At 36.1% G+C, this 20880-nt stretch overlaps 2 protein-coding genes across 8 annotated transcripts; both read left to right on the forward strand.

The window, feature by feature from the left end:
• The first annotated feature begins 4475 nt into the window (after positions 1-4475).
• LOC135583643 (uncharacterized) lies at positions 4476-18237 on the forward strand. 7 transcript variants are annotated; one of them, XM_065171247.1, is made up of 16 exons: positions 4476-4719; positions 5266-5762; positions 6027-6258; positions 6649-6944; positions 8544-8723; positions 9259-10029; positions 10131-10219; positions 10311-10373; positions 10463-10551; positions 10656-10721; positions 10998-11633; positions 13219-13293; positions 13619-13689; positions 13776-13839; positions 14889-15129; positions 15832-18237. In XM_065171247.1, exons 2-16 carry the CDS (start codon positions 5347-5349, stop codon positions 16533-16535), a joined length of 3993 nt encoding a protein of 1330 aa, XP_065027319.1. In that variant the 5' UTR covers positions 4476-4719; positions 5266-5346; the 3' UTR covers positions 16536-18237. The 7 variants fall into 7 exon arrangements, with proteins under 7 accessions (XP_065027319.1, XP_065027323.1, XP_065027324.1 ...); XM_065171251.1 differs by having other exon boundaries at positions 13782-13839; XM_065171252.1 differs by having other exon boundaries at positions 10656-10715.
• LOC135651430 (protein BIC1-like) lies at positions 17524-17925 on the forward strand. Its single transcript, XM_065171498.1, has one exon. It carries the CDS (start codon positions 17524-17526, stop codon positions 17923-17925), a length of 402 nt encoding a protein of 133 aa, XP_065027570.1.
• Positions 18238-20880: the final 2643 nt, after the last annotated feature.

Here is a 20880-nt window from a genome sequence, read left to right on the forward strand (position 1 = left end):
TAATTAAAAAACTTTAAATTAACAAGTAAGTTATCAAGTCGAGTTATGATAAGCAGTGTCATGCTCGATCATATCCACGGATAAAGCCAAAGTGCATCTTAGATTGACTTAGTATTTAGGTTTGATAACTCAATAAAATCAATGAATTGATTAATATCTGAGAAAATGTTGTCTTCAATTGACTTTCAAGAAAATGTCAAGATTTTAGGTTTTGTCTTCAAATGTGTCCTCGATATTCATATTTTTCTATCAAAGTCATTTCATTTTGTAAGAATACCTAAATACTCGTATTTGCAAAAGGATGTCTGCCTTGGAATTCTGGAGTTGAATCAGATCTTCGATTGACTCAATACAGTGTTAGATTGAACTTGGTTATAATATTTTTTATTTAAAAAACACAATAAAACCATTTTAAAACATCACAGCAGAAAATATCTCCTGTTTTTTGTTATCATTGTTTCTCATAAATTAAATAAATATTATATTTTTTTAATATAGATAGACTTAATTTTTTAGGTAAAGTGGAAAGTAATCATCTTCTATTTTGAAATATGTCAAGATGTTTTTATTTTTAACACAAAATTACTTAAAAACTCTCAAATAAATTAGTTTATAACATCTTATCATGGAGGAATATCTTTTAAATTATTTTTATTTCATAAATATTCTCTCACTGCTTTATAAGTAGAAGAGTATACTTCAATATTTGAAATTTTATTATTTTATAATTATATAAGTTCTTGAACTTGAGTATAGCATTCATTGAATGCTAGTCACTTGCGATGATCTCCTTCAAATTTTGATACTAACAACATTAAATCTATTTGGCTGGTTTTAGTTGAATTTCAACGATGAGTTATTATTTTGAAAAAAAGTTAGGACTCCTTTTTAATATTTTAAAAATAAAGGATATAATTTAAAAAAATATATAAAACTTAAAATATTTTCAACACGATCACTCTTTAAATTTTATAAAACACACTAAAATAAGAAAAATATATAAATAAACTTTCATCGATAAAAAAGGTGCCCGAAATCGCATTGGTCATTCATTTTAAATATATTTTTAATTTTATTTTATTTACTTTTTATGCTATATAAGCATATAAGACATGTGATAAAAGAGAAACAAATTAGAAAAAGTGTTTAACTTAGGATCTTATGAGTAAATATTTTAATAAATACTTAATAGATAATACAAATTATAAATATACACTTTATAAGCTTTAAACAGTCATATGACAAATGGTTAAATATGGTTTGTCACGCTAAAAAATCTTCACAAGTAACCACATGACACTATTATAAAACAAAACGGCAAACTAACCCTGGACACTATCCTAAATTTTCATTCAGCTTGTGTCACCTTGGTAACTCTAACGTGTTATACTATTTAACATTTTGTACTATTTTATACAGCTAGAAAACCACTCAAATGATTACCTGAATGATCTATTTTTAGGTAGTTTTGCTTCTATATGATGACTATACATAATTATGTCTATAGAACTAAAATGACTATAAAAGTCAATCGAAATAGGGCTGTCAAGCCTACTGTAATCCCTCTACATATTATGCAAAATATGAATAAAATCGAAAGACATCGATATAGAAAATTATTATATCGAACACTCTTTATACATATTTGTCCATAACATTCTTCATCACTTATTTCTTAATATTCTCGTTGAAGCCTATTAGATTCTGCATCTTCTTGCTTTTGTTGAATCTTCAATCTTATACTTTAGTTGTAACATATTTCTTGACTCCCATATTTTCTTCGTCGTTATTGTTGAGTAGTTGAATTTTGATATGAGAATACTACTTTAACTTGTCAATGATTCTGACTCTACTGAGGGGTCGATCTAATTGTACTGATATTTGTTAGTTTCTATAAAAAAATTAAATAAAAAAAGAGATATTTCTTATTATGTGCTAGTCTCTCAAACAACTCACATCGTTTGAACTAGGTAAATGTCTATTGGAGTTTTAATGAGTATTATCTCGTGGACTTCAAAATGTTTTTAAAAATTTTCCTCCATCGATTTCTCTTATATTTAGTTATCGTTTGTAAGTACGTATCACTTTTGCTTTTGATTAACATTTTATTGAGATATGAATTTGGTAATCTACTTTCAGTAGAATTGATCACCATTGATGATGATTCAATAACTATTGTCTTCTACTAAGTTTCTTTAAATGATCTTTGAATATGTAAAGAGCTCATTTGCTAGATAAATAAGAGAACTGTGATACTCTGTTTCACTTGTTCTCTTAAAAGTTGAGAAGGCAAAAATTACTTAATTTTACTTGCCTCTTCGAGGGTTGTACTTCATACATCATGCTAGTTCCTATAGGAAAATCTAGTGGCAACATCACATGCACAACAAAAGAACATAAAACGAAAAGTCTTAAATTTCCTAAAAGATGTTCATCATCGTATGAAGATTGATGCACAAAAATCTACAAAATTAAAAATCACGTATGAGATAGTTGTATTACATAGGGAAATTGATATCCCTAAATTCTTACATCTTCGTGGGAGAGGATGAAGGAGGTTAAGCGCCCTCCTCTCTAGCGATAATCCACATGCCAGGAGCTGCGAATACGCTCTTCAAATCGTTGCTAAAATCTATACACCTATTGGCTGGGAAGGAGAAGGAGAGAAGAGAATAGGAGGTGACAACCAAGAAACCTAGCCTATGTCCCTTTGGTTATTTCCTATTTATAGAGACCCCTTGTCAACTTAACCCTAATTGATGATGCCCTATTAGTATATCTCTATATAATAATCTCTCATTTGCTTTTATTGAATCTCATTTATTGAATCCAATAATTCAGGGGTTTATTGGATATCTAATAAGATATGGATTCCGGTGGATATCTCATATCTGAACCTTTACTTGTTGTAATACCTACTATATGTATGTGACATTCTAGGCCCAATATCGAGCTGGTCATTTGTCATACTTGTCAGAACATATTTCTAGCTCAGTGAATTATTATCTCAACTCATCGACTATGGATGCTAGGTCATTACGCCATATTCCCTAGAGTCTGTCGCTTAGCAGCTCTCGAAGTCTACCGATTTTATTAAAATTGGTGCCCTATTATTTGAATATTGGGCCTTTGGTCCTTGAATAATCTCTATTACATATAGTTTTTTTTCATCAACTTAAATGACAATACTATGATATATTTTTTAAGAGTACTTGCCTCTACGTCCTCTTGCCCCATGTTAATGCCTTATGATCTTAACTTCACCTTTACAAATTGAGTCACCTTAGTCCCTCTATCAATTATTTCGTTAATATAAGGTGCATGTGTTGTAACTCCCTTCGACTTTGACACCATACAAGATAAATCCGCTCAATCAGAATTAGGAATCTATTGAATGATATGATCTCACTTTTGCCTTTACAAGAGTTCATATCATTGACCTTTGTCGAAATAAAGCTTTGTCTCTCTGCTCTATATTCCGTATTCTATATTAACTCTCTTCGTATTGCTTAGGCATTTCACCAATTTCTATCAAAGTTGCTCTGCTCATCGATTTGCATTGAGTTAATGGTGGCTCTCGAGTCTATTATTCCATGGGTCAACCCTGTATTGAGTCCAATCTCCATATCAACTCTAAGTGTGTCTTTGTTTGGTATTACCTAGAGTTACTTCCCCATTTGATTTCGTAATGTGTCCATCAATGCACTACTTTGTGTGAGATCATGCGATGACTCTTTATCATTCGCTTAATTTATTATGCTTAATGGAGTTATCGTCTTAAATATCTCTCTTAACATATATAATTTATTACACATGATTTTTTTTTAGAAAATCAGGACTTATTATTTGGGAATATCTATCGTAATTTTTCTCTTCGTATTTTTTTTTAAGTTTAGAAGAGGTATCACAAGGACAAACGAGATGCGAATAATATATAATGTACAAAGGTTACTAACCAAACTTAATAGTGACAGCACGAGACTATGCAAGGAGAGAGATAAATTGCTCAAGAGTTATGTAAATCTCGTAAGATAAAAAAATTACTAACTCAAATATGACCAGCAGTTTTCGAACATGAAAATGTTATCTTCAACCCCAAAAGAAAATTATATATATATATATGTATATATATATATATATGTATATATATATGTATATATATATATGTATATATGTATATATATATATGTATATATGTATATATATATATGTATATATATATATGTATATATATATATATGTATATATTATATATATATGTATATATATATATATACATATATATATATATACATATATATATACATATATATATATATATACATATATATATATATACATATATATATATATATATATATATATATATATATATATATATATATATATATATATATATATATATATATATATATATATATATATATATATATATATATATATATATATATATATATATTCCGGCTCCCTCGTGCCGTTTAAGGACGTATGTAAGTCTAGCCCCTTTTGGTTTTGAAGTCTCCATCTCCTTCGCGGATCGAATTCATCTCCATCTCGCCCCATTCCGCTCCGATCGCCGAACGCCGTTAGTCGACGCGGCTTGGTCGCGGGATACGCGCTCCAATTGCTTGAAGAAGCAGGGATCCCTACGGATTGGATCGCCGAGCTCGTTCTTGAATTAGGGTTCTTCCTCGTCTGTTGACTCGTTTCTTGGTCAAGGTTTGAATGCTTAAGCTTCCGATTCGCTTCGATTTCAGCTTTTACTGCTCATCCCACCTTTGTGCTCCGGAGCTTGAGCTTTCTAATTGATCGCTTGACTTGTCGACTTCGTCTATTTGCTTTGCTGAAGTTGCTGGTTTGATTACTGGCTCTCGTTAGGGTTCTTTCTCTTCCGGTTGTTGAGAGTTTTGTAGTCATTCTTTGCCAGTTTGTAGTTTTAGCTAAGTTATTTGGTTTCTTTTATCTTTCCGGATTTTCAGTTTGGTTACCTTAATGCGGAGTTTCCCTGTGATAAACTGCTCAGCCTTCAGTGCTTATCTCGTGCGTTGCGCGGAGGGTTTGAGTATCTCCTTTTGTTGGAATCCCATCTTTTATTCCACACTGTACAACTCTGTGTCACTTGCCACTTCTCTTGAAGAATTATCGCAGGCTTTACGTCTTGGAAAAAAATAAAAACATATATTTTAAGTTTTAACTTCATCTTTTATTAAAAGTTGAACCTTTTGGTCACGACGATGTAGAATTTATTTCCACTGCACTGTTTAGGGATTTCAGTATCGGCAAGGAGATGAGAATGTGCATTTACAGGAACGAGACCTGGAGGTGAACTTTGATGGTTGGTTAAGCATGAAATTGGCAGGAAGTTCGAGGGCAGAGTCAGCTTCGAGCAGCATGGATGGACCAAACTTTGCTGCTACTGCCCATCACAATGCCCAGCGTGGGGCCTACTCGGGCTCTGGTTTGGAGAGGTCCGGAAGCTTCCGTGAGAGTTCAGAGAACCGTGCTCTGGTTCCTGGACCTGGCACATCAAGAAACACATCCTTCTCTCCAGAAATACCATCTTTGTCACAATATTTACCACTTGAGCCATTTTTGATGAGTGAGCAAAAGTTTTCTCGCTCTGGAGAGTTAAGAAGAGTTCTAGGTGTTACAGTTGAGGATCACTCATTTGGATCTGCACAGTTTAAGCCACTCCTGCCTATTGCATCTGAAGAACTGAAACGTTTCAAAGCCAGCATATTGGAGTCGTCAACCAGAACGAGGTACTCTATTTGTAATTCTTCATCTGTTACTTGTCAGTTTAGACTGTTTTCGGCAAAATCTGTCTTAAAATGACTATATAACTGTTTAACTTTCATACCTATTGGATTTTAAGCGTGTCATTGCTTGGTCATGTTGGATAATTGATCTCTCTCTCTCTCTCTCTCTCTCTCTCTCTCTCTTTTTGCAAGGAAGCATGATTACATTTAGTTAAGACAATAGAATAATTGTGGTTCTTGATGAAGATATAACTTCTCTTTTACCAGGGATAGAACAAGGTTGCTGCAGGAATCAATTTTCAAATTGGACAAATATCGGAACATGAGGAAACGACAAAGAGCTGATCAATCAAATGAGAAGTCAGGTACCTCAAATCCATTGAAGATGGGAAGTATGATCCATCAAAATCCTGCAGAACTTGCAAGTCCGAGACTGGAGGACAGAGCAAAAAGTTTGATTCCTAATAAACGTATTCGCTCCTCTATGGCGGAATTACGGGTTTGTATTTCTTCTCAAGGTGTCTTATTGAGAAATGAGGCTTTTGACTTTGCCACTTCTTGAAGAGACTATTTTGACTTTGCCACTTCTTGGATAGACTATGTTCTAATGCATTAATATCTATTATTAATGGATTGACTTAGTATCTTTAACAACCATTAGTTATTCTTTGTCACGAAAAACTGTGCATGCTTTTAAATCTCAAGTTTTGATTCTATTGTCAGTGTTTGTTTAGTATCTGCTATCACTCTGACAATATGCCTGTATAATTTCACTGCTAAATAGAAATATAGTGATCACTTGTTTGTGATCTGTCTTCCTCTCTTTGCTGAGACTTAAATATGAAGTTTTGAGTTGCTCTTTGATAGTTTTTATTTTTTTCTGCATCAGTCAGAAGGTCGTGGTAGTGTTCCGCTAAGGCAAGGTGCGGTTATGGACAAGGATAAAAATGTTCATTTTGAGAAGGATAAATCTATACTTAGGAATTGTAATGGGGGATCAATACCTTCAGAAGATAAAATGCATGGATTTGCACCAGGGGGTGACGGATGGGAGAAAAAACTGAAAAGAAAACGTTCTGTTGGCCTTATCAGAGTAATTGAAAGTGATAGAGACACAAAACAATCAAGTCAACAGCGGGCCAATAATGAACCCCGTCTACGCTCTTCTGATGGCATTGGTATCAGGTAACTATCTTACGGGGTTGCACTGTAAGTAACTTTATTTTGTTATTTGGTTACAGGCCTAGCATCTTTGCTTGAGTAACTTTGGACGAGATCTAGTGTGGCTCATCCTAGTTGCTTTAGAACTTACAACTGCCTTGCTATCAAGGTTGTGCAAAAACCTCGATCTCTTTTTTATATAGATTAGAAATACTATCAGTATCCAATCTGAGTTCCTTGGAATTCAAGACTACAGTGAAGTAGCCATTTCAAAGTATCATGCAAAATAATTTGATGTGCTTAGCTAGATCTGTAGGCATACAGATTACTAAATACTCCGTAAGTTTACAGATTACTAAATACTCGATAAGTTTACAGATTACCAATTGATATTTATTCATGTTGGATATTCTTGGTGCGACCAGGAGAAAGAATTCTGTTGTGTTTGGATTAGAAATTCTCTCTTTTTAATTTGTGGAAAGAAATGGGGTTTTAGTGTAACTACACAACCAAAGGAAAATAGTGGCAGATAGGGTAACCAACACTATTAGACTTGTACAATCAACAACTACGACTCGTGGATCCCTGGATTTTCATTTGTTGTGGGAAGTGTCTAAATGATAATTCAAGATTTATTGTGAATAAATTATGAACTTGTCCACACTGAATCCAAGGAAGAAAGAAATGGTTTTCTTAAAAGATAATCCAAATAGTTTTTTTATTCTGAATAGTGTAGGTGACCCTTTAAGTCATAGTGAATTCTTTGGTAGTTTGTACATGAAATTATTTGCAACTGTAACATGGCTAAAAAAATAATTGCATCATCTGAACCTGTTTGTTGTTTGTATATCACAAATTTTCTATTACATGTCAGTAAAATTCTCTTGAGACCTGAAGGTATTTCGTGCCTTTTTGTATTTTTAATTTAATTGCACTTTATTTTTTTCCTCTCTAAACATAATTCCATTTTAGATTTAATCACTTTTATTGCACTAAATTTGTAACCTGTTTTTATTTAAAATAAAATCCATGCCGTTTTAAGTTTTTAACTCAACCATTGTTTTCTTGTCTCCATTAAAAAAAGAAAAATTTACCATCTTATTATGGCATGTGTAGTGTGATTACAAGGATTGACTTATAGCAGATCTATGGCCTATGGATGAAGTCCATGATCTTAATTTTGGATTTTGGTAGTTCACCAGATTTGCAACTTCTGTATATTTTAGGAAGAATGGAGATTGGAGAAAAGAAAAGAGCATGTTTGCAGTGTTAATAACAAGGGCTCTAGCTATTATTGTAGCTGAATTAGGGGAACTGCCTAACGCAAGCAGCCAAGGTGAACTTCTGTGAGATAGCATGGGTGATGAAGAGCATGGACAGAACAAAAGAGCATGTTTGTTTGCTCAAACATGAAATTTTGAAATTGGGATCTCTTGCTCTTGCTTGTTTTTCTACTTTGTTTCATAATTTGTGAAATGAGAAAAGAGTAGAAAAGAATTTTAACAACAAATTTTTATTTTCCTGTTAGGTCATGCATGATTTTTTAAAATATTCCTACATGTTTCTTTCTCTTTTAATAACATGTATAAAGGTTCTTCCAATAAATTCGAATTTCTTTTTCAGACCTGGATTGTCTAGTGGAACCACAGTAAGCAACAAGGTGGATAGCTGTTCCCAACTAAGTGGTGCTGGTTCTCGCGGCACACCCAAGAATGACTTGGATAGTGGCTCTGTTTCAAATGAAAGACGAGAACACTCTGGTGGACTAGATAATGAGCGTAATACTTCTAAAGGAAGCAATAAGTACGTACTATATTGCTTTTATGGACGTATATTCTATTATGAGATAGAAAATCATATCTCCACTCCCCAACTTATGATTTACATATACATGTTTTCTTATTTTTCCTTTCAAAATTTCTGTTAATTTATAAGTGGCTATAGTGATCGTTCTTTATTCTGTTTAGCTACATGAGAGAGTTTTTCTTTGTTTTTTGTTTACATTGTATGCCATTTTATTCCATGTAACCTTCAGAGACAGAACAGTGTTTTGCTGATAGCTTTTAAGCTATGAACTGCCAAAAAGAAAAAAAAAAAAACAATAAATCCCCGTTTTCTTACTTCTAACTCTAGAAACAACCAATCTTCTATCACAGATTCTCACCACCCATCGTTTGCTTGGTGATTTACCCCATTTCTTCACTCCCTCATGCAGGACTTGCTGAATATGTTGGAGGGCTTTTTGTTTTTGTTTGTTAATATTTTTCTCCCTTGTGAGCTCTCCATGTTTTTACCTTGAATACTCAGCAAACATAAATTTGTCTTACCCTGTTATCAGGCTAAATATACGTGAAGATGTTCAAGCTGGAAACCAGAGTCCTATGATAAAAGGAAAAGCATCTAGAGCCTTGAGAACTGTTTCAGGTGCTGTCATGAATGCATCTTCAAATTTTCTTCACTCATCTGGAAGCATTGACGGACAGGGGCAGGCCCCTCGCATAAACAAAGTTCAGCCATTAACTGCGACCAACCGTAAACGTTTAATACCTAATGAATCATCGTCACCGCCTGTAACACAATGGGTTGGTCAGCGGCCACAAAAGATCTCCAGAACCAGAAGGGTCAATGTAGTTTCTCCTGTCTCGAATTTGGATGAAGCTCAATTTTTACATGAAGGATCTGCCACTCCTGATGTTGGAGCCAGAATGACAGTTGTGGATTCTGGTGGGCTTTTGATAACCAGGGGCTTGCCAAATAACATTCATCAGTCAAAACAAAAGTTCGATAATGTCCTCTCTCCTTCTGTATTATCAGAGAGTGAGGATTCAGCTGCCGTGGAGAACAAATTTAAGGAAAAAGGAATTGATAATTTTGAGCTAGAGGATGGTCCACAAACATCCCTTAAGGCTACTTCTGTTTTTCCAACAAAGAAGAACAAGACTCCTCCAAAAGAAGAAATCAGAGATGGAGTTCGGAGGCAAGGCAGGAGTGGAAGAGGTTCAGTACAGTCAAAAGCTTGTTTATCTGTACCAAGACAAAAAGTAGAAAATTTAGATACTACTAAGCCACTCAAAAGTGGAAAGCTTGGTTCTGAAAGGAGTGAAACAAGGTTCTAGACTTGCTTGATTTTTTCTGAATTGTAAATCTTCCTCCTTACTTTCTACCTTTGAATTGTATTAAGATTACTGAATGAACTATTTCTTGGTGCAGCAGGATAGGGCGCCCTCCTTTAAAGAAGACTGACAGGAAGGCTTGTGCTCGTCCACAAACTATGAACAATGGTTCCTCTGATATGACAGGTTTGATATTTTATATTCATTTAGTGACACCATTGATGTGCACATTGCTTTTCTACATTGTAGTAGCATCTCATATAGTTAACTTTTGTAGGAGAATCGGATGATGATCGAGAAGAACTACTTGCAGCTGCTAATGCTGCTCGTAATGCAAGCTGTGGGTTCCATCTTAAACATATTTGCTTCCACAGAATATATCCATTTACTCTTTGGCACATGTGTTTTATTTGTCATTCTTACTTGCAGGTCATGCCTGTTCTAGCACTTTCTGGAAGAAAATGGAACCCACTTTTGCTTTTGTGTCATTGGAGGATATATCTTATGTCAAACAGCAGGCTAGTGTTTATGTTGTTATGTTCCTTTTTTTTTTTTTTTACAATATTTTCTCTGTTAATCTTATGATGATAAATTTTACTCATTTAACCCAACCTCGTGTCAGATACATTTTGCTGAGGAGCTAGATGCAAGTTTATCTAACAGGTTTGAAGCTGGCCATGATGTAATGGTACTAGCCACTTTGATTTTCTGTGTATAACTTCTTTTCATGTTTAATTTCTAGGGCTTCCACTTTCTTGTTAGTACTCCATCTTTGAACCTTAAAATCTGTAGGGATTCCTGAACATGAAATAAGTTTATCTTTTATTTGTCATTGGATTCTAGGAAGAATCAACTATTTTGCAGTTCTAGTTATTTCAAATCGACAACTGTGTAAACTTGGATAAATTTTCTTTGCAGTGGCGTGCATAGGTCCCTAATTCAAGTATTTATCTTTTTTTGTCAGGCCGAGGTTGTTTGTGATGTGGCATCTTCAGCTCATTCTTCTTTTGCTAGAGAGCAAACAAACGCAGTTGGACCAACCAACAAAACTTTTGGGACCCTTTATTCTGTTGATGGGACAGAGAATGTAAAAACATCAGTTGGAAGATTAGAGACCAACAGATGGTATGACAAAATGGTTCCACTGTCACAAAGGCTGCTCTCAGCCTTTATTGCAGAAGATGAGACCGAAAAGCTGGACATTGAAACTCAAGGAGAGTTGTTCTTACATAGTGATACTAATAATTATATTAACGATCATGCCAAAGAGTTAATGAACATGGATTGTCACTTGGAGCTTGAGTACAAGAATCAGAAAAATAGTTTGGGAGATATTATTCCTTGTGATGAATTTATGGTTTCCAACAACTATAGGCACTTGAATATTCAGAATTTTATGTATGGTTATGAACCATTGGTAGAAAACAGTGCTGTTCTAAGTACAGATAATGGATCTTTATCTGGCTACAAGAAAAACAGTCTTAATCAGTTGCACGTAATGGACAACACCTCTCCTTACGAATGTCAGTTCGAAGACATGTCTCTTGATGATAGAATTTTGATGGAGCTGCACAGTATAGGTCTATTTCCAGAAACAGTGGTATGCATACTTGAGTTTGTCCATATTGTTTATGTTATTTGTATCTTGATGACATACAACTTTTGTGCAACTATAACTTAAAATCAACATTAATTGCCTTTTTGCCAGTAGTATATTAGTATATGTTGAAACTATTGAAACAAATATCAGAAAAGAAACAAGTTCCAATATGAGAAAGCACCAAAGGCAAGCATCATTGTCCTAGTTCGATAGTCTCCCTTTTCCAGGAATATCTATTGCTATATTTTCTTTTTGTTTGAATTTATTGTGTACCTTATGCTATTGTGTCTTTTAAGCAAAATACTTCTTTGTTGTTGGAAATACTTTATCACATACCCTGACAATTGCAACTCTTAGAAAAATGCGCCTGCTAATCACTGCTAAACCTAGTATGGTAGCATCCAACAGAGTGTTGATTCCGGATGTCATTTATCTTTACTTATGTATGCTTAAATCTGACGCTTTCACTTGCTTAAAGATTTACTCTATAGTTTTACCACACTCAAATCTGTGACCCAAGCTATATTTAAGTTCAGGTATGTCTATAATTAAGTTCAAGTATTTTGGAGTTACTCCCATTCTTGATATACTCTTGTAATACAAAGGAGGGTAATCAAGAGCCATTGTGCCTGATAGGAGCAAGCATTATTGGCTCATATACATATTTAATCAAAAGTTTGCGCAGCATAATTTAAATTGCTTATCAAAAGCTGTCCTGGAACGTCAATCCAACAGAGATTGAGCAAATTTATCAGGCAACCCAGAAGGTCTGCCGAAAAAAATGACCTCTTGTTGTACTTCAAGCCATGTTAGTCAAAAATCAGCTGGGTCACTGCCCTCCAACTTGCTCAAGATAACAAGCTGATTCTTATTATGCACAAACGTAGAGATTCTTGAAGAAACAGCTTCTTTTCCCTTAAAATTGAGAATTGATTTCCTGAATCAATCTTTTATTCTTTGTCTTGTGCGACACCATCAAGTGTTGCTTTAGCCTCAGCTTATAAAGAAGAATTAGCCAAACTAACCTTTGCCCCACAAATCAAACAATACCAGACTTGGAGGACCCCCAGCCCCCATATTCCCCATCTGGGTGATAGGATTCACCAAAATTGACCTTGCCCCATCCAGGCTTGGAGGACGCCACTTGACTCCGATAAGCTTGAAACTCGGGTTCCGTGAGTCTAGCAAGGTGGCCAAAATGTTATTTGACATGCAGCCAAGGATGATCCTCAAGTTTCATGGGATCTGGAATAGTTCAGAGAGATTATGAAGTTGCGTTTATGCGTTGTACTTCATATGGAAGCTTTCTGCTACCAAAATCAAAGAGTTGTATTAAACATAATTGTTGTCAATAACAATGGACTAAGTTTCTCTCTCTCTCTCTCTCTCTCTTTCTCTCTCTATACATTTTAGTATTTTCCCATCTTGCCTTTGATGAAAAAGGTGAAGTAATAACTCTGATAAATTTGTGCCCTCAGCCTTTCAATGCATTTACAATTTTGTATTTGAAATAATAGCAGTTGAAAAACATCTTTTTTCTTTAAGCTTAAATATCTGATGTTTCCTGTTTTAAATTTCCTTACAGCCTGATCTTGCTGAGGGTGAAGATGGAGAAATTGGCAAAGTCATTTCAGAACTAAAGATGAGGCTCTACCAGCAGGTTATTTGTTTGGAATATTTCTGTTCTGATATTGGTATAATAAATGTTGATATAGGCTCTTGTTAAGCTTTTAGCCCTGCAAGATTATATAAACTTGTGTTATTTGTCACCACCCCTCATAAGTAGTCTCATAGTTCACTGAGGAAAATTCTATTTGATACATTGTCATTGCATGTAATGAGGTGCAAAATTATATTATTGTCTCAAAAGCTTGTCACTGTTAGTTGCTTTTATCAGAATCTAATGTTGGATGAACTTCTGGTTTTTTTAGTGGTTATTACCTTGACCTCTTTGTGATCATACTAATGCTAAGCTGCTTTAACAGGTGAAGAAAAAGAAGCATCAATTAGATAAATTGGAAAGAGCAATTCGAGATGCGAAAGAAATTGAAGAGAGGTATGGTTTTCTGGGATCTCTTTGGATTTCATCAGTTACAAGTGCTCCATCATCTACCATGACTAAAGCCTTTTCAATTATTGAAGTGACAGGAAACTTGAGCAGCTTGCTGTGAATAAACTTGTTGAGATGGCATGCAAAAGGCTAATGGTAATTACTGCTTTTTGCTAAGGATTTCTCTGCTTGAATAATTGATGCACGCTTTCCTGCCTCTTTTACCATCTGCCTGATATAAGCCCAAGTTGACAGACACTGTTTAAGGCTTAGCCGATTGCTTCATAGCCAAGTCTCAATTTGCATCTTTATTTGTTATTTTAAAGAAATGTCCCAGTTGCTTCTTAAATATGGTATTACCATGGAAGCTATCTTAGTTTCACCTTGGAGAGTAACTGATAGTTGCAGTTAGTTTTCTATACTTTCCAGTATGGTTCCTAACTCTTCTGCTCTTCTTTCTTGTAATTTTGTGCTAACTTCGGATTCATGAATCTTTACTTGACCTGCGGTGTCCTTCAGTGTCAAGTCATACTGTTGGGTTCTCTGTTCTCAAAATGGTTTACTGTTGGAGCTGAATACAAAGTTATTGGAACCTTTTGTTTGCTTGTTAGATTATTACCTCTGGATGCATGGTAAAATTCTTTTTAATTTTTTGTTCTCTGCTTATGTTTGTGATGTACAGTCAAATTTATCACTGTCAACTTGTAATAATATTGATTGATTTGTGCCTTTGTAACATTTTACTTGTAACAGTGTCCTGGTAAATGACCATATGTAGTTTTTAGCTTAAGGTTGATCTATGATTCAGAGTTAGAGAGTCTCTTTTGTTGTGCCCTTGCAGTGTCATAATCACCAATTTTAGTGGTCATCCTAATCATGGCAACAATAAAAATCTTGTCACATGATCCAAGTCATTGTTCATAAGTTGTTTGAATAAGAAAATATTGGGATACTATAACTAAACAATCTATGTTATTAACCCTCAATCTCGCTGGCTGTAGAGTGCAGTTATAGAATGAAGTCACTGTACACTTTTAATACCATTAGCTATTTCTGAACATTTTATGTACATATTTATGATCGATATACTAACCATTAGCTCCATAGTCATTGAGGTGCTTATGAATACCACCCGTGCATGGGCATTTCTTTATGTTATCTGGTGTTCAGTTGAAATGTCTTAAAGACCTGTTGCCTTTCTACAGGGTGGTCGAGGTAGTTCAAGTCATAAGAGTGGCACCACTAAGGTTTCAAAACAATTAGCATTGGCCTTTGGTAAGCGAACAATAGCCAGATGTAAGAGATTTGACGAAACAGGTCGAAGCTGCTTCGGTGAGCTAGCTATTCGGGATGCAGTCTTGTCAGTGCCCTTACACATTAAACATTCAGATAGGCCTCTTAATCATGTGGAATCACGGAGCGGTCAACTTGGCACTCGAGCATCAGGTATATAATTTGATTGTGTCTCCTTATAGAAGCATCGATTTACATCCATCTGCAGTATGTTCTTATAAATGACATTTTTTATATAATTCTCTGTCCTATAAATGACATTTTTTATATAATTCTTTGTCCCATTTCATGTTTAATTAATCTCAGTGTAACAAGACGACAATTTATTTGTTATTTTTTTATTAGTAGTGTCAGCGGGCTGGCTAGCTTGCTAGCCCAACCCTGCTTTTAACATGTGGTCTGGCCCAGGGCTGAAATTCTTGGTCTTATCTGAAAATGGGAATTGGACATTGCATGTGGTCTGACCAGCTGGGGTGGTATATATAGTGCCATGTTAATGGATTTCATATTATCCAAACAGATGTCTGCATAACACCTCTTTCATGTGGTACTTGTATTGCTATCATTAGTTCATGATTGTAAAAAGTACGTTTAAGCACTTGCTTTTGCCCTTTAGAAAATATATTTCATCTATCTGCATATATTTAGATCTTTGGCTCTTAATATTACTGGTTTTGAGTAGTTCTTGGGCCTCAAGAAAAAACGTGCATCCAGCTGTCGTCTGACAAAGCCCAACCTGGACCTGTCCCATGGATGCCCTAGTTATTGCCAAAGAATTTTCATCATATACTACCATGAGGTTTTTGTTCCTGTATCTGTTTAACTGTAAAGCAGCTTCTGCTACTTGGCTTTCAGGTGTAACATCGAATACTTCCGTGAGACATGGGCTTGGTAACAAGATTGATCAAAGTCCATTGGATCCATATCAAAGTTCTCCTCAAATGGGTGAGCAATTAGTTACAAGAAGGAAGAAGGAGGTGCTTCTGGATGATGTTACAGGTTCTGCTAGAGCCATGTCAAGTCCAACGCACTCTCTTTCAAATAGTGCAAAATGGAAAAGGACTGAAAGAGACAGGGATCAGAACAAAGATGCATTAGGACGAAGTTCTACAGCTAAAGCGGGTTGTCCATCATCAAGCGGTGGCAGGGGTGAACGAAAGGCAAAGACAAAACCTAAGCAAAAGATAGCTCAGTTATCAACTTCTGGAAATGGTCTTGGCAGAGTTACAGAGGCAGCCAATCTTATGTCACCAACGTTGCATGCACCTTTTGACACTGTGAATAGCTCTATCACCAAAATTGATCAAGAAGTTGAATTGCATAGTTTGGATAATCTGGTCCATGATTCGTCAAAAGAAAATGATGATGCCATCTTTACAAACCTACCTCTGCATGGGATAGAATCCATCGATGAACTAGATGTTGCTGAAGGGCTGGGCGGACAAGGGCAGGATATTGCTTCCTGGTTGAACGTTGATGAAGATTCACTACAAGATCATGATCTGGTGGGCCTGGAAATTCCAATGGATGACCTTTCAGAATTGACATTGAACTTTTAAGAGAGCCCATCATACCTTCTCTGGATATCAAACAATCTAGGTCAGGTAAGAGTTCTCGTGTTCTTATACCTAACAAATCAAATTATGTACCTCTTGGCAGTTAGAATCTATAATTAGGCCAGTCTATTCTTTTGTATACCTTTTCAGTTCTTGGCAGATCCCAATTGTTTTCTGTCACCTGAGGATTGTTCATAGTGCCAAATTACAAAATCAATTGAGCATTTATCTAGAATGTATATTATTTCAAAGTGGTATTGTTGTCTCTTTTTCTTTCCCTCACATTTGTTGGTGACTGACTATACTGTTAGTCTATGCAAAATAGTGACATCTTGAAACTAAGTTCATTCATTTGCAAGCTACTATCAAGCATTGTATATGACAGGATTTTGCCATCTGCTACCTTTAGCAAGAGGAGGTGATGTCTGTATTGCATTATGTAGGACAAATTTGGTGCTACAGCATTTATATTGTTGTGAGAAAATTTATATTGCGTTATGTATGAACTTGCAAAATTATAACTAATGTAGTTATTACTCACATCATGTTGTTAACACTTGCTTTGAGAAGCACATTAATGCAGCCACTCGACTTCTCTTTCTTTGAAGACTCAAGCCACGCAAAATTGGGTGCACATTAATGCACGCCCCAATGTAATGCAGCTGATGCGAGGGCCCACATGAACCTTTAACTCTGATGTGATGATTCCACAAAAATATCAGATTAAACGCTTCCTCACCGTTGGTTCACACTGCCGCTGATGCCGCAGCAGCCTCACGTCCTGCCTTCCCTTCCTTCCTCGGGCGAACGCAGCCACACACCTCAATCAAATGACCACGTTAAGTTTCCGCCCGTCATATGAACCAAACATACGACGTGTTCTCCCCACCAAACCACTAGTTCTTCGATCACCCCCTCCGATCTTTTTAGCTTCCTCCAACCCCTCGCATTCAAGAGGGGGAGGAGGAACTAAGAAGACACCTTGGCTTCCATGGTTCCAGCGGATCCACCGAAACCAGATCGTACGCAAGACACAGGACCCCGCCGCGAGCTGGTGGTATCATCCGACGATCCTGAGATGAAGAACTCGGAGCCAAACGTCGGCTCCTCGACAAACGAGCATGTCACGGCGGAGATCACCAAGGAGTGCACCAACTCGGGCGTGGTCGAAGAAAGCGGGCGAGAAAGGCTGAGGCGGCACAGGACCGAGATGGCCGGCCGGGTCTGGATACCGGAGATATGGGGCCAGGAAGGCCTGCTCAAGGATTGGATTGATAGCTCGGTCTTCGACCGGCCGCTCGTCCCCAAAGGCTTGGTGTCAGCCAGGGAAGCTTTGGTCGAGGAGTGCCGTCGGACGAGCTCAAGCTCGCGGAGGATAAAGAATCCATGCTAAGTGTTTGATTGTTTTGTTCGATCATCGTCTTCTTCCCCTTTGTTCCGAGCAAATGCCTCTCCCTCGATCTCCCCCTCGCTATCGTGCTGAATGAAGAACAAAGAGCATAGGGTGATTACGTAGTCATATAGTCTCTTTGTTTAATGGGGTCATTGGAAAGAGTCCTGTATTCATTACATATGCGTTTGTTGTTTGAGTCGTAGCAGAGATCTCGACGTGGTGTTTTGCTGCAAGTGTGCATCGAGACATTTACTTGTGTTGTAAGATTAATGGTGGTATTTTCTGTAATGATATCTTCGCTGAGACAACTAAGTGATCGATTGTGCAAACAATTATACGCTGTGGAGGTTCCTTGTGAGAATTTAGAAAAGCGTGGTATTAATATGAAAGATAGCCAAAATAAGGGTCAGAAAGAACCGAAGGAAGTCATCTGGGGGCTTATGTGAGATTTCATAGAATCATAGGACTAATATGACAAAGAGTCATAAAAGAAGGTTTAAAAGGGGGGGAAGGCGAGGAAGTCTTGCGCGATTGAGAAGTCTTGCACGATCCTATTTGGGTTCTTTCGATTAGCCATGGATGCGACGACGGCGAGGAGAGGCCGTGGAGGCGGCGTTTGGGAGGGGCTTTACCGTGTCCTCATGCGCCGGAACTCCGTCTATGTCACCTTCGTCGTTGCCGGCGCCTTCGTCGGAGAACGGGTTTGTTCCCCTTCCTCAACCTGCCGTATAATCTGTGATTTGTGCTAGGGCTTCGATCTTTTTGAGTTTTTCCTATTTAATTTCTGCTCGATCGAGGATGGTTTGGGTCTACACATCTGGTTCTGATCTCGAGGCTCGATTGATCTTTGGTTTAGATGCTATTTTGCGTTGTCACGCTTGCTGTTGGTTGTTCCCAATTACTATATTCTCTATTACGGTAGTTCTCCAGAGCAATCAGAGCCATGGATTTCTCTTTTTCTGTTTGATTCAATTTATGCACTTGTGGTTGATCATGAAAGCCAGTGAAATCTTTGCAGAAAAAAAAAGGTGGGAAGGCAATGGGATCACCGACAGCGTGAACTGACATCATCATGCTTATTTGATTCATTTTCTTGGGCAGAAAGATTAAAAAGGATTTTGTTGGGAATTAAAAGAGATTTTTTTTCTTTTTTGAATAGGTCTATGATGATCAGTGACTGACTATATAGTGATTAACCAGAGTTGATATGGCTTTGCTTGAGTTTTGTTGTTTATGGTGATTGATATTTTGTTCTTCTTTTTACCGTAGGAGACACCTTGAATACTTTCGCTGTACTCACAAACTGATTGTTGTATGCAGATCGTCGACTATGGTGTTCACAAGCTGTGGGATTATAATAATGAAGGGGTAATGTTTCAGAACCATGCATCTTGAGTGACTACTTTTCTTGTTGTTGTTTATCCATTGTGTTCTACCTATACAGTTATATACGTGATATTCAAATAGTTGGCATTGCGAGGAACGGTGGTTGTATTAATTATTGTGAAACCTATTTCGATACATGAAACTTCTTTTCTGTGTACAATGATCAGACATGATCTCTGGTACATATGTAAGCTGATGTGTTTAGAGGGACTAATGATTGAGATGGGTATTACAGTGTCAGAGGGAATATGTATATCGTAGTGACTGAACATTGAGATAACTCACATCACGATGATATTTCTGGAAAGAGTGCAATATTCAGTTTACGAACTATTCAGTCAGGATAATCTTAATATAAAGTGGAAATGAGACAGAGAGGTGCATGAGAAAAATAACAGATTTTGAGAATAATGTGATAGACATAGATTAAGAAACCTGAGACTGTGCTTATTGGATGGAAAGAATATGATCTCGAAGTGAAAAATAATTGTATATATTTGAATCAAGGAGTTCTATTTTGGATTTCTAGATTGCAGTTTATATTGGAAAACTTCAGTACCTTATAATATCTGCTAGGAATTTGAGAAACTATTGAAGAGGCTTGAGGAAAGTAACACCACTGGATGTAGAAGTCACTAAATCTGGAGATGTTCAAAAATCAAATTTAGAGGAAATAGAAGAATCTAATTGTATGTGCTATTGCATGGTGCAATAATGTAGGAAGAATCAAATTTAGAAGGGCATACTAGTTTAATATCTGTCAAGTGGATCGTGGCTTATTGTTGTTGATCCTGTTTCATATATGGTGGTTAGAGATGGGCTAAGTATATTCTGATTCTTGACTTTGAGAAACATCCTAAAGTTTATTGCAAAGGTTTAGGACAGACATGACAAAATGATCATTTGTTTTCCTTCATGTAATTATACGGCGGATCAACTGCCAAACAATGAAATTATACGGCGGATCATGTTAAAGCTGTTTGCTTATCTGGTACTTTTTTAGGCTGCCTTAAAAAAAATCATGCTTTTCTAAGATGCTTTAAAAAAAAAGAAAATTGGACCTGAAAATGTATATCAATATGATTCATTTTGTCTTATTAGGAGCTTTTCCTATAGGTTGATATGGAATAAAGGTTTTAAGGCTTTTTCTCTTTTGTATTGTCAGCATGAGCATAATTGCATGTAGTAATATAGGCTTTTTGACCCACCAACTAATTGATTATCATTTCAGGCAAGTACCTGTTCTGCCAAGCACAGGCCAACCCTTTTAGAGGGTTGACATTAAGTTGATAGGCAGTCATGTGATTTTGTAAAATTCTTTGACATCAAGTAGTTGAAAATTTCTACTTTCTGCTCTTTAACTGGTGTAGTTTTGTTCTTCCAATTAGGTTTGTTCCTCTTAGTATATATACCTCTAATCTTACACAAGTTATGATTTGTTATAAATTGGTCATTCAAAAGGTAACTATAACAGCCGCAAGGCCAACAACCACCTTAGAAATGATAACCTAGCTTTATGTTTCTATTGAGTTTTGTGATTGTTTCTTCAATAGGAATGTAAGTTTATTA

This window comes from Musa acuminata, chromosome BXJ3-10 (assembly GCF_036884655.1).
Source record: "Musa acuminata AAA Group cultivar baxijiao chromosome BXJ3-10, Cavendish_Baxijiao_AAA, whole genome shotgun sequence".
Lineage (NCBI taxonomy): Eukaryota > Viridiplantae > Streptophyta > Magnoliopsida > Zingiberales > Musaceae > Musa > Musa acuminata.

What these genes read in the sequence shown, in the direction of transcription:
- LOC135651430 (XM_065171498.1), top strand. Translation starts at nt 17,524, where the DNA reads ATGGTTCCAGCGGATCCACCGAAACCAGATCGTACGCAAGACACAGGA.
- LOC135583643 (XM_065171247.1), top strand. Translation starts at nt 5,347, where the DNA reads ATGAAATTGGCAGGAAGTTCGAGGGCAGAGTCAGCTTCGAGCAGCATG. An exon ending in GAGTCGTCAACCAGAACGAG is followed by an intron (nt 5,763 to 6,026) that starts GTACTCTATTTG and finishes CTCTTTTACCAG; the next exon opens with GGATAGAACAAGGTTGCTGC. An exon ending in TGGTTCCTCTGATATGACAG is followed by an intron (nt 10,220 to 10,310) that starts GTTTGATATTTT and finishes TAACTTTTGTAG; the next exon opens with GAGAATCGGATGATGATCGA.